Source organism: Rhipicephalus microplus, chromosome 3, assembly GCF_043290135.1.
Source record: "Rhipicephalus microplus isolate Deutch F79 chromosome 3, USDA_Rmic, whole genome shotgun sequence".
In the NCBI taxonomy this organism is placed as follows: Eukaryota; Metazoa; Arthropoda; class Arachnida; order Ixodida; family Ixodidae; genus Rhipicephalus; species Rhipicephalus microplus.
This window is the reverse complement of record NC_134702.1, coordinates 47,023,278-47,036,561: the sequence shown is the minus strand read 5'-3', so window position 1 is coordinate 47,036,561 and position 13,284 is coordinate 47,023,278. Positions and strand designations below refer to the sequence as shown.

Below are 13,284 nucleotides of genomic sequence, written 5' to 3'. Positions count from 1 at the left end.
CAGCAGCATATTTTAGAGATCTGAACATATACTCCTGGATCATGTGAATATATAATCATAAGAACGCATCATATATGTCTATTCAAATTATCTCATCATTCTCACATAATGCTCATATGGTCATATGGGTATAAGAAGTCATGTTAACGCATCGCATGTCAAGACACACAAACGCAAACGCACACGAAAAATTTCAACTTCGACAAAGCATATTTCTACTGTAGCTCCAGCTTGAAGGCTATATATCCCCCCACATTGGGATTGCATATCGTGTACTGGTTAGCAGCCATATAATTACAAAGAATAATTTATGTTTTGTACACATCATCATATGCTTCTCTATTTGCTTACATATGTGTCTTCACGTAGCACAAGACTTCTATTCCAAGCTAGCCAATAAAATTACAGCTTGCCTAACTTTTGTTTACAAGTGTCACCTTAACGGCAAAATATACTGTGGCAGCTACGATAAAGAGAGAGAGAACTCTTTATTGAAATGCAGAGAATTTAGCCAGCATGTAAAATTCGTTGACATGCTACTCTGCGTGGGGAAGGGGATTGAGGATTGAAAGTAGAAATAAGAAGAGATACTTTTAAACTAAGTAACTACTGAGCCACCTACGTTGCCAGATTTTTTCTAAGAAGGCTTCCCCGGTTTGTAACGACAAATTTACAAGCGGTACTGTCTGCTGGCTTAAATGTATGCCACGAAAGTAGTAAAACACGCTGAAAACAAGTAAATACACGCGTTGACTAAGTGGTTACTAATAGAGGATTTGAGTCTGTCCGGCGCACCGCTATACGGAAAAAAAGTTTGCGGATACTGGTTTACCGGGTTTGAACTGCGCATGCGCGTGCCTTACGGGCGTTTACAGGACGCGCTCCAACGCCCAAACGCCCGACATGCTTCCGAGGTTGCCATTACCGGCTTCCCTTTGAGCCGAATCGAGCCAAACAAAAACGTAAAAAAAACAAAATGGCTACTCCGAGGCCCGCTACCAGCATGGCGCCGTGGACACGCTACTCGCCTTATGACGATAAAATTGTCCCCGAAGAAGTTCTTGCGCTGAACCCTTTCGAGAATGCTTCGTCGTGGCACACAATCACTGAAAAAGTGTCAATGCTACCGCGGCGGACACTCGTGATGTCGATTCTGATGCCGATCACCGTAATGCTGATGTTTTCTTCATAGTTAGGTTTAAATCATAGCGCAAGTAAAGAAAACAAACATAAACTTCTGTTTTGTAATGAAAAAATCATTGGCATTGTCCAATTTTTTTTTTTCTTTTCAGATTTAGTCAGTAAACGCGAAAACTTTCTACTTTGCGCATACGCAGATGTGGCGGCCACGGCCGCGAAGGCGTTGCGGGCGTTTTTGGGGCGTATTTTGGGCGGTACGGTGCAAAAAGCTCGTTTCAACGCTATCCGGCTTGACGCCCTCCGGCAACCCGGTATACGCAAAAACGTACCGGAGAGCCGGACAGTCTAAAATCCTCTAATATTTTCTAAGAGCGGGACCTCTATGAACGGCAAAGACATTCTATTTCACCGTTGCTTGGAGAGTGTATGCTTGGCTTACACAATTTTATTGAGGCCCCTACATTTTAGTTTGCTTGAGCAATCCCCTGCTATGTTGGTAAAAATTTCACAGTTTATCTACGGAGTGAATGATGATAAGTGGGGCGAAGCGACCACCCGTCCGTCTATGCTTATGTCCGCCTGACTGTACGTCCGTTCGTCTCTCTTTGGTCCATCTGTGTGTCCTTCAATCCATCCGTCCGTCCGTCCGTCCGTCCGTCCGTCCGTCCGTCCGTCCGTCCGCCCGTCCGCCCGTCCGTCTGTCTGTCTGTCTGTCTGTCTGTCTGTCACCTATCTTCCTCTACATTCCTTCATGTTACTTCACCCGCTAAAGCCAACCGGCACATTTTATCACTGCGTCAGCAATGTCTGTCCACAGCTTTCGCTAGCTTTAGCCGAGACGCAGAATATACCACGCTTGGGGCGACGTTTTTCATTCACGCATTGCACATAACATGACGACGACGGCCACGGCAGATAGGCATATAGAGTGCCCATATAATTGCTCTCGCCATAATAGTTTCACATTTTTAATGAAACTGAAATAAATTAACACAACATCGCTGAAGGTTATGTGGAAGATTGCACCCGGAAATAATAATAGAACCGCACCTTTTGTCCAAAGACCAAGGACACCAGGGGCGACGTTCTGAAAATAACTCCATACCTACAAATGATTTGAATGTGTGCTGCTTCAGTATGACCCGTATTCGCTGTAGTCGTCGCATCGCCTCGCATACCGTACCCACTATTGCAATATCATGTTAGGTTTCAGCCAACGTAATTGCGATAACATACATTGTGCTACAGAACCATAATGAGTATATACATTATCACAGCGTTCTAGTGTAGCTACGAACATTTCATTGCTCATACGATCACATAATATTTAACGCTAACCCTGCAATTTCTCAATATTCCTGTGACAATTAGCAGCAATATACCAACATATACAATTTGCATAAGCAATCAAAATGAAGCGCTCATTCCATACCTAAATTGAGAGTTAACTACTTCCTATCAGGATTTCATAGTAATAATCCTTATTATTCGCGTGTCTTCAGTTGTCGGTGTGTTCGTGCCTTGCCGTTGTTGCGTAAAGCCTCTGCCATATCCCTGATGTTTCATAAACTCATTAATCAAAGTTAATGGTGGTATGTACCAGCGAAAAATTCGTGTACATAGGAGGTAATGCCCCATACGCATGTCTCTCCAGTATAAAAAGCTTTGTCTACCGATCTCCTATTGTCCATTACTCCATGATGGAGTGCTTCTGCCCGCGCTATTTTCTGAACACAGTGTAAGCAGCATATGCTAGTGGAGGTCATTTTCGGAGCTAAGTTCGACCCAAAGAGCAAGGAACGCGCAGGAAACCGAAATATCAAGCTATACGACATGAAATTATTGACCATCGTTCGTTGACTCAGTCATAACCCGAATAACATGAGCAGTGCACAAGGTCTCCTTTCGCAAGTTCCTGCAAATCACGGCTCAGGTGCGGACACTTACTTGGCTCAATGCTGTACGCTTATAATAAAACAAGCAGTGCTCACCGCACTTGCGGAAAAAGACAATACCCTGGTTATTACTCGTTAAGCTTGTGTCGGTACGACATTATTTAAACCTAAGCAGCGCTTGGGTGACACGAAAGAACTATAGTCCTTATTTAATAGCGCGAAGGCATTAAGGCGAACTAAGGGCCGAAGGGCACGTGAAATCATGAAAGCTCCGCGGACAGCTAGACAAGGCCTCGATAAGTGCGTCATAGGAAGATTTAGGTATCTCTTCGAGAAATAGCTTGATTTTTTTGTGTACATCGCCGCCTTCATCATCAGGCTAAACATATTCAAATCAGAACATTGTGTAAGGTATCTGACCAAACATCAACTCAACAATGTGCCAGCTGCCATGAAAGTTTGCGGCAGTATAGTGCCATTTTGAAAAAAGAAGCAGGATGATAAAAAATAACACAAAAAGTAAACTAGTCCCTTCTAGTCTATGTTTTGTTTGTGTGTTCGTCTGCTCGCAGTTCCCTGGAAAATGAACTAGAGATTATTTCCGCAGCGCGCTTCTGGACTGGACCATCAATACGCATTTTAAGAACGACCATACTATCGCTAATTTTGTAATCATTAAATACAAAATAAACAAAAAACATGTTTACCGGTATATTTTATGCGAGTAATATTAGAAGGTGAAGCATTTTATATGCGATTAATAATAAAATGCTGCCTCAGCAACCTAAAGATTTAAAACAGGTTACGCCTATCATCTTACCTTATAGCTCATTATAGCGATTCATAAATATTTTTCAAACTTTTTGTTGACCTGGCAGGCTGCCGCACCGTATGTAAGCCCCTATACTCCCACGAGCAAGGTGAACAATGAAAACAAGTAAAAATATATGACTTGTTTTGAATGAGATAACACCTTGAATATAAAAAGTCAAACCTGAACCATCAAAAGCGACCTTAAAAACTTCGAAATTTCATGCCAGCGATAATGAAGACAGTGTTTAAAAATAACCCGGGATGAAGCCCATAGGACGTTAATATATATCGTATCAACGGTTACAAAGCAGAAAGTAGCTAAGTGTATCTAAAAATTATACTTCTCATTTTAAGATATAACAAAAAGAAACAAAACCAAATGTACTTTTTTTTTGCTTCAGGCACGAAAACGAATATGTGTGGGAAAAGAGGCCATTGGCTCCTTTCAGCTTCGTCGCTAATGGCCCCGACAGCTGTGCCATCCTATTAAAAGCCACCCAGACAGGTACCTTAGCCGAGATCCTGAAGGGACAAAAAAGCGAATATTCGTGAGTCTAACAAAAGACATAAATACCTTAAAGTGATGTTTTTAACGGGGACAGCTTTTAGAAACCACAAGAAAAAATATTGATCTCTGGTGGTACTCTTGTCGTGAGCACAGGAGCTGCCGAGACGAGCAGCATTGCAGTTATAAACAGCAAGTCGGACGTCACGATGAGTGGGGTTAACCTCGGCCACATTACAGGTGTGCCTTGTGGCAAAGAAATCGCGGCAAAAGACGTAAATCTGTGTTGTTCACACATGCGTATGTTCGCTGCCTCTTGTACTACCTTTTTCTATTTGTCATCTTGGCCTAACAAGGTTTCACGCTTTTGCATGCTACGACCGTCTGGCTGCAGCCCTGCCATGGGGCGACATCGTTATAATATTGTCCTCTGATGATGATAATAACGTCATCACACTGACGTGGCTGTTTTCGGGTCAAGTCCTGGCTACTTGCTGGTGAACGTAGCGTGTCGCCCGTAAATGTCAAAGGAAACAAAAAAAAATCATAAGTAAAAGGGATGAGATGTTCTACGTCCATGAAAGGGCTTGTGGAGGGTAATTAAGAGGCTTCGAAATAGGCCTCCATGTCTAGCGGTTAGCTTATATACAAGGCGTCGCGCCGTGGAGAAGCAAGCTTTCTAAGTCGCTCTTGCTTGCGTTCTGTTCGCACATTTCTACAGTGCTTTACCTGGTGGCAAGCTCTGAAAAAAAAAGTGTCTAGTAGGCGAAAAGAATAGCAATACCTCGTTGTCCAACTGGCGCGAAGACGCCGACGACAATGCCAGAGTGGGCGCGAACTAGAAAGAAAACAACAAAGGTCAGGTTCTTGCGAGCACATCCAATGTGTAGTGCGCCATGGCGAGGACAGGCATTTCTTTACACGTATTTCAGGGCATAAAACGTTTTATGTACTAAATCACTTCTTATAGACCTATCTTAGACGTCTTTTGCAGGTCTCCTAAAATTATCAGACGGTGAAAGTAGTATTGAGAGTCAAAGTATTATCACTCTGTCTTTACCAGAATTCTGGCACTACCATTCGGAATACAGCGACAATGCAATAAACTTTTTTTTTCATTAAAAGAAAGACATTTTGAACATCTTTCTGCTTTTTTTTCTGTACGTAAGTTGAGAGGATTTGGCAGACGCAGACAGTGTTGCAGAAATGGAAGCCTGAGACTTAATCGCAAAACGTATTCGTTAGCTTTTGGTTTCTGCTTTGTATTTGTATACTGGCTTTTGGTTGGCTCTTGGTTTATGCTATATGTGTAAATTGGAAAGCGTGCGTTCATGTTTTCATCTTTTGTGTGGCTGAACACGCTGAGGAAGAACAAAACGAGTACTGTTATGAGAAAGGCGTACAAGTTTACATGAAGGTATGAATACGTTGCTTTGCGCCAGCACATCAACAACAAATTGTGAAGTGTTTGTCTGTACACAACATAAATGTCTAATACAAACTAAAGAAATCTGTGTTATACTTTGTGAGCACTCGATTTAAATAGTCTACTATTTGAAATTCTCGTACATCTTAAGTTTTATTATATTGTTACCACATGTGTAATTTAGGTATGTGCACCTGCGTAGCGGGGAACATGGTGGTAGCAGAAGAAGAGGACGTTCGGTTCGTGGCAAGAGCTCGCTGCTTCGCGTTCACTGTGGTATACCGTCGAGTCGACCGTTACGTCTGCTTCGAATAAACCCCTCGTAGGCGTAACAGAGTGGTGGAGGTGCGGGGTACGACACGTCGACGTACTACGGAGCCACAGCTGTTCGGAGTTCGCCGGAGCCGTCGTCTTGCCGGTCTGCCGCCGACAACAGTCGTCATGACCCAGAGCGAAGGTCAGGAATCAACCGCCTCGACTTCGCGTCAATCTACACTGACTACACCTCGGCATCACTACATGGAACCCCGCGCGTTCGCGGGAATGGCAGGAGAAGATGTGGACGCGTGGCTAACGCACTACAAAAGGGTGAGCCGGTACAATCACTGGAACTCTATCGATCAGCTGGAAAACGTCGCGCTGTTTCTCACGGACACTGCACTGATGTGGTATGAAAACCACGAAGAGTCCTTGACAACATGGGCTCTTTTTGCTCAAGAACTCAAGAAGTGTTTTGGTGACTCCGACTCAAAAAAGAAAAGCGCGGAGCGGACTCTTGCTGGAAGAGCCCAGACTCCTGGAGAAACCTGCACTGCTTATATAGAGGACGTCCTTAAGCTTTGCAAGATTATAAACCCGCAGATGTCCGAAGAAGACAGGGTCGGACACCTATTGAAAGGCATAGCGGAAGACGTTTACAATTTTCTGATAGGCAGGGATGACCTCACCTCTGCCTCCGACGTCCAACGCCAATGCCGTACGTTTGAAAAATTGAAGACTCGTCGCATCGCCCCGAAATTTGGTAGGCTGGCAAATGTGACAACGGTTGCCAGCGTCGACGTGAGCCCGCCCACCGACCTTGCGGCTACTATTCGGGCAATTGTGCGTGAAGAGCTGCAGCGACAAGGTGGTAGGGTCGACGAAACCATTCCTCATCCACCTACCAATCCACCCTACTACACGGCGGCACCATCAGCTACTTTGCCACCATCGGTATGTGTGGCAGACATCAGCGAAATTGGAAATCCGAGGCCACGTCGTGACTCATTCACGGCCGACCAGCGATATGGCCAACGCCTTCGGCGCGGCCCCGCCACACAGAGGTGGGCAGCCCCCGCTCAGCAAGCTCGTCACCGACCCTTCACAGCTGAGCGGTCTCAGCATTGGTTCAGCGAGCGTCCTCTACCAGTCTGCTACAACTGTGGCTTCGAAGGACACATTGCCAGGTATTGCAATTACCGGCAGCCGTCAGGGTACGACCGATCACCGAGATTTAACCGTTCTGGCCTTACCCGAGCACCGACATTTCCGGGAAGCGCGTCTTACGAGATCCCAGGACCGCTACGAAACCAATCTCCGGCCTCTGACCGCAGTGTGACACCACCACCTGCCCCTCGTGCCAACCGATCACCGTCTCCTCGGCGCCGCCACTCCTCGCCTCTTACGGAAAACTAGCCGGCGCGGCCATTGGAGGTGAGGTCGCCGGACATTCCTCGATTTCAACAGATATACCTCCGTTAGCTTCCATGCTTAGAAATAAGGTTCGAGTGCTTATCGATGGTGTACCGACGATGGCGTTGGTGGACACAGGTGCAAGCGTGTCAGTGATGAGTTTAGTTTTCACCCGCCTTCTTGGACGAAAGGTTATGTTTCGTTGGGATCGTCCTGATACGTTTCGTGGAGTGAGCGGAGAGGTGTTACAACCTGTTGGTGTCTGCACTGTGACTGTTAGTTTGGCATGCCAGAACTTTGTCGCGGAGTTTGCTGTTCTCCCTCATACTACGCACGACGTCATTCTGGGACTCGATTTCTTGAAGCTATGTGGTGCTACTGTTGATTGCCGCACAGGACAAATTACAGTAGATTCTTATATCCCAGTTTCGTTTATGGAAAACTCGCCCTCTCAAGAAAGTGCTCTTTGCGTGCCTGTGGACACAACTGTGCCGCCGTTGTCTGCGAAATGTGTCCCTGTTGCCTGTTCACCTGCAAGCGAGAAAACATTTGACGCAACTGTGGAGCCCGTGCATCTCAGTTGCATAAAGAAGACAGTTTTAATACCCTACTGTACATTATCGGTTGCGCAAGGGCATACTGGTTTATGGGCGATTAACTGCTCTAATGAACCTACAGTGCTGCCGAAGGGTCTGAAACTTGCAGAGATTCGTGAACACCAAGTATTGTCGCTTGCCACCCTCGCAGAAAGCAATGATTCCCCGGATAAGACCCGTTGCGATAATCTGCACGCCAGGGACGCCACCATTATGGCTATGATTGATAAGTCACTCAGCACCAAGGAACGTAATGAACTGGCGAGTATTCTGCGCAAACATGCTGGTATTTTTGATTTCGCACAGCAAGATTCACCGTCATTCCCTGCTTCTCGTATAAAGCACCGAATCGACACGACATCTCACAGACCTCTCCGACAGAAACCATATCGTGTATCACCTTCCGAACGCGCAGTGATCAATGAACAGGTTTGCGAGATGCTCAAGCAAAATGTAATTCAAGAATCATGTAGTCCGTGGGCCGCTCCAGTAATTCTAGTGAAGAAGAAAGATGGGACATGGCGATTTTGTGTTGATTACCGCCGTCTCAACGCCATCACTAAAAAAGACGTATACCCACTCCCGCGGATTGATGATGCTATCGACTGTCTATCATCGGCCTCTTACTTTTCGTCTGTGGATCTGAGGTCAGGCTACTGGCAGATTCCAATGCACGAGGAAGACAAGGAGAAGACTGCATTTGTTACAACAGACGGACTATTTGAATTCAATGTGATGCCGTTCGGACTCTGCAACGCGCCCGCAACTTTTGAGCGATTTATGGACAACATTCTACGTGGATTGAAGTGGGAAGTGTGTATGTGTTACTTGGACGACGTTGTAATTTTTGGGCGCACCTTTTGTGAGCACAACACACGCCTTGGTCTCGTACTGGACTGTCTAAGGAAAGCACGCTTGGTGCTGAACTCAAAGAAATGTCATTTTGGAGAGCGCCAAACACTCGTCCTTGGACACTTAGTAAACAAGGAAGGCATAAGACCGGATCCCGCCAAGACGGCCGCAGTGGAGGCATTTAAGCAGCCAAGCTCGGTGAAAGAACTGCGAAGCTTTTTGGGGCTTTGTTCATACTTTCGCCGATTCATTCCTGGCTTTGCCAATATCGCATACCCACTCACGTGTCTGCTTCAGAAAGGTGCGCAGTTTGACTGGACCCCGGAATGCGAGTCTGCTTTTTCGGAGTTGAAGTTTCTTTTGACGTCCCATCCGATTCTTCGCCACTTCAATCCTCTCGCTCCCACTGAGATTCACACAGACGCCAGTGGTATTGGTGTAGGTGCTGTCCTGGTTCAACGCTTGGATAATCAAGAACACGTCGTAGCGTATGCAAGTCGCTCGCTCAGCAAGTCCGAGCGTAACTACACTGTCACAGAGCAAGAATGCCTTGCAGTAGTCTTTGCAGTGCAGCGCTTCCGGTCCTACCTGTACGGACGCCCCTTTACCGTCGTGACAGACCATCATTCTCTCTGCTGGTTGGTCAACCTGCGTGACCCATCTGGTCGGCTGGCGCGCTGGGCACTTCGTCTACAAGAATATGACTTCACGGTTTCCTATAAAAGCGGCCGACGTCACGCTGACGCAGATTGTCTTTCGCGACTGCCGCTTCCAACGATTGAATGTGACGCGGACACCTTCGATACCTACATTGCATCACTCGACCACCCATTTCCCGATAACAAGACCTTTAAGGATGAGCAACAAAGGGACAGCACCGTACAACAGCTTCTTGCTACCAAACCAAAATCATCGCCTACGCGCTTCTGCATCCGAGACGGGCTAGTGTACAAAAAGAGCTACACCAACACCGGCTCACGATATCTTCTGGTTGTTCCGAAGAGTCTTCGCGTTTATGTTTTGCAGGCTATGCATGATGACCCAACATGCGGTCATCTAGGCACAGCGAAAACTCTGTGCCGTCTTCAAGAAAGATTCTACTGGCCCAAAATGCGCCAGACGACGGAACAATACGTGTCTAGCTGTAACGAGTGTCAACGTCATAAGCGCCCAACAAGTGCTCCTTTAGGGCGATTACATCCGGTGCCGCCCCCTAGAGCTCCATTCGAACAAGTCGGGATTGACCTCCTTGGACCCTTTCCCCGGTCGTCTGATGGAAATCGCTGGATAGTCGTTTGCACCGACCATTTAACACGGTACTGCGAGACAGCTGCCATACCATCGGCAACTGCAGCCGATGTGTCTTCCTTCATGCTACGTTTCGTAATTCTTCGACATGGACCTCCCAAAATCGTAATCAGTGACCGTGGCCGACAATTCACAGCAGACGTGATGGAAGAGATGCTTCGTGTCTGTGCTTCAAGGTTTCGGCACTCTACGCCATACCATCCCCAAACGAACGGTCTAACTGAACGAACGAACAGAACTCTCTCGAACATGCTGTCTATGTATGTTGCATCCGATCATAAGGACTGGGACAGTGTTCTACCCTTTATCACATATGCATTCAACACCGCTCAGCATGAAACTACCGGCTACAGTCCTTTCTTTCTTCTATACGCTCGACCACCTCGTCATACCCTGAATACCATCTTCCCGTGTTTGGACCACCGTGATCCCTGCATATCCGAGATCATCTGTCGGGCAGAAGAAGCTAGACGCCTTGCTTATTTGCGCACTCTTGCTTCGCAAGATCGCTCGAAGGCACATTTTGACCGCCGACGCCGACACGTGACGTACAATCGCGGCGACCTAGTGTTGCTCTGGACACCAACTAGAAAACGCGGTTTGATCGAGAAACTGCTAGCGCACTATGCGGGACCTTATCTTGTTGCAGACCGTATCAGTGATTTAGTTTACCGCATAGCGCGTCTCCATTCAAACGGCCGACGGTCTGCAAAAACTGAACTTGTCCATGTTGCACGTTTGAAGCGCTTTATTCCTCGAGAGACTGTTTGACTCGCCCAGTGGGCTTCGTCTGCGCGGAGGGAAGTGTTACCACATGTGTAATTTAGGTATGTGCACCTGCGTAGCGGGGAACATGGTGGTAGCAGAAGAAGAGGACGTTCGGTTCGTGGCAAGAGCTCGCTGCTTCGCGTTCACTGCGGTATACCGTCGAGTCGACCGTTACGTCTGCTTCGAATAAACCCCTCGTAGGCGTAACAATATAATAACTAACGGTACTTACTGCATTGTCAAAGAGACAGCCCAATAAAATTGAGTAGTGCACCGAATTATTAGTCAGTTTATAGATGCGGTAATTTTCCATAGACAGTCGCATTCCAGAACAAGTGCACAGATCACATAACTGCCACTCTGTAATCTGAAGTCATTCGGTATCAAAGATGAAGTCATTCAGTATCGAAGACATGCTTTCGAGCACGAATATTTCACATCAGTTACTGGTTATTTAAAAATTGACCAGTCCTACCGTACTTCAAGTCTTGAAGAAATGGGCGAGTCTATGCTTTCGGACATTTAATGAGCACACACTATACAATCCACGCAGTCCAGCCTTTAACCTAATAGGGCAGCGTCATTGTTGGTTGGACCCGGGTAAGTCAGAACCATGTATTGTTAGTAAAGCAGATTCGGTTATTCGAATGCTCATAATCGTGAGCAGTGTTATGCGGCCATGGTAGTGGCATGGCGGCAAAGTTGAACCACTTCCAAGCTTTATGACGTGTATTTGACTCCCGGTAACGGAGGCTGCATTTCGATGGAACAAAAGTGCAGCAGCTTTGCCTTTGCAACAGCCGTTACTCAGTTGCACGTTGAGGAAGCACAAGTGGTCCAAAGTAAGTGCGCCTTCCCCAAATACGACGTGCCTCATAATCACGTTTTTTTTTTTTAGGGCCCCGATATATTTTCTGTTGAGCTCATACAAGTTGTCTCCGTATAGCCATACGAACTCCGAACGATCTCTACAATTCAGGGAACTTAAAAGTTTTGAAAAAACTCTATATTTACTTCAATATTCGGAAGTCTTTTTCTCATTCTTGTCTATTCTTGCTAAGTTTTCTTTCTGTTTATTTATTTTGCTATTCACATGCCTATTTCGTTACCGTCACTCTGCCTTAACACGTTTTCCAAACGCCATCTAGTGCGGCCGCTTTCAACGACACTGCACAAATTTCCGTCGCGGTGTAGCCACTGCAGAAAGCGAGGCACTGAAGGTGAGTTGAGATGCGATTTCTGCAGTTTAGTTAGCACTATACCCCCGCGAAACAAAGAGCTTCTCACGACCGTCAACAGCTGCCCCACGAAGCGACATCTGCGAGTGAGAAGAGTGCCGTCCGCGCACACTCGTTGAATCTTCGTAATTCTAATGAGAACGGAGGATTAGCGGGGCGGATTAAAATCGCGGGAACGGATACAGAGACCGCCACGGAAGAGAGCCTGCATGAAGCAGCCTTTGCTCGCGCTCCGCGCAGTGGGGCGTGGTAGTTTCCTTTTGTTCGGCAGGAGGCACATACTTTCTCCCCCAAATCGCGTCCCCGTAATCCCTATCGAAATCCAGTTCGGGCAGAAAGCGAAGACTCTCCTGCCATCAGCGGCGGCCGCGTTGCGGTTCATTGTTGCCACGAACTGAAAGCAATGGCGGAAACACGACCTGGCCTTGCAGTATACGAGGCAGTTCCGATGTTGTTGTTTTTTTTTAAATCAAGAACACTACAACTTTGCACCCGAGAAGGCATTGCAACGTTTATTACTATTTCTTTGCAATGCTAATGTAGCATTGCTTCTCTTGTCAGTACACGTTGGCGAAAAGACTGTGTCACAACCACAGGAGATATATAGGTTGTCGAATTCATTAGAACCTACTGCAGCGCGATTCTTTTTTACAAAGGCGAAATAAATAAAATAGGTAAACCGCTTTTGTAGTGTCTTCCTCGATGCGCACACAACGCGAGGACAAGTCAGTGCTGCGCAATAACAGAGGAAACAGAAATGTACGGACGATTTTAAATAAGTCACATGAATGCCCCCACATTGGTCTGTTAAACGAGTATTTTCTTAGTTCTGTGTATCACGACCTGAAATAGCAGGGTCTCGAAACATCGTACGCACAAACGCAACCATTTACACGCTAGGCGTCTACCGTAGCACAGTTTTTTTTTTTAGTTGTTGGAGATGCAAAGTGACAAGATCAGCAGCTCGATACATCACCAACAAAACCCGCAGATTCCTAAAATAATCTGCACATCGTAGAACTAGCTGCACGGATCCGAAATGAGGCAGTCACAAAGAAGCATGCGTTATAAC

The 13,284-nt window shown here is 46.4% G+C and overlaps 1 protein-coding gene across 3 annotated transcripts in view; it reads right to left on the bottom strand.

The window, feature by feature from the left end:
* The window catches only part of LOC119161504 (uncharacterized), a 212,988-nt gene that overhangs the window by 114,328 nt on the left and 85,376 nt on the right, over window positions 1–13,284 (bottom strand). For 2 of the 3 annotated variants that reach the window (XM_075889433.1, XM_075889434.1), the window contains exon 2: window positions 5,138–5,191. The exons of the other annotated variant lie outside the window; for it this stretch is intronic. In XM_075889433.1, the coding sequence (XP_075745548.1) occupies window positions 5,138–5,191 (54 nt within the window). The remainder of the gene's footprint in view (window positions 1–5,137; window positions 5,192–13,284) is intronic. 3 annotated transcript variants of the gene reach the window in all.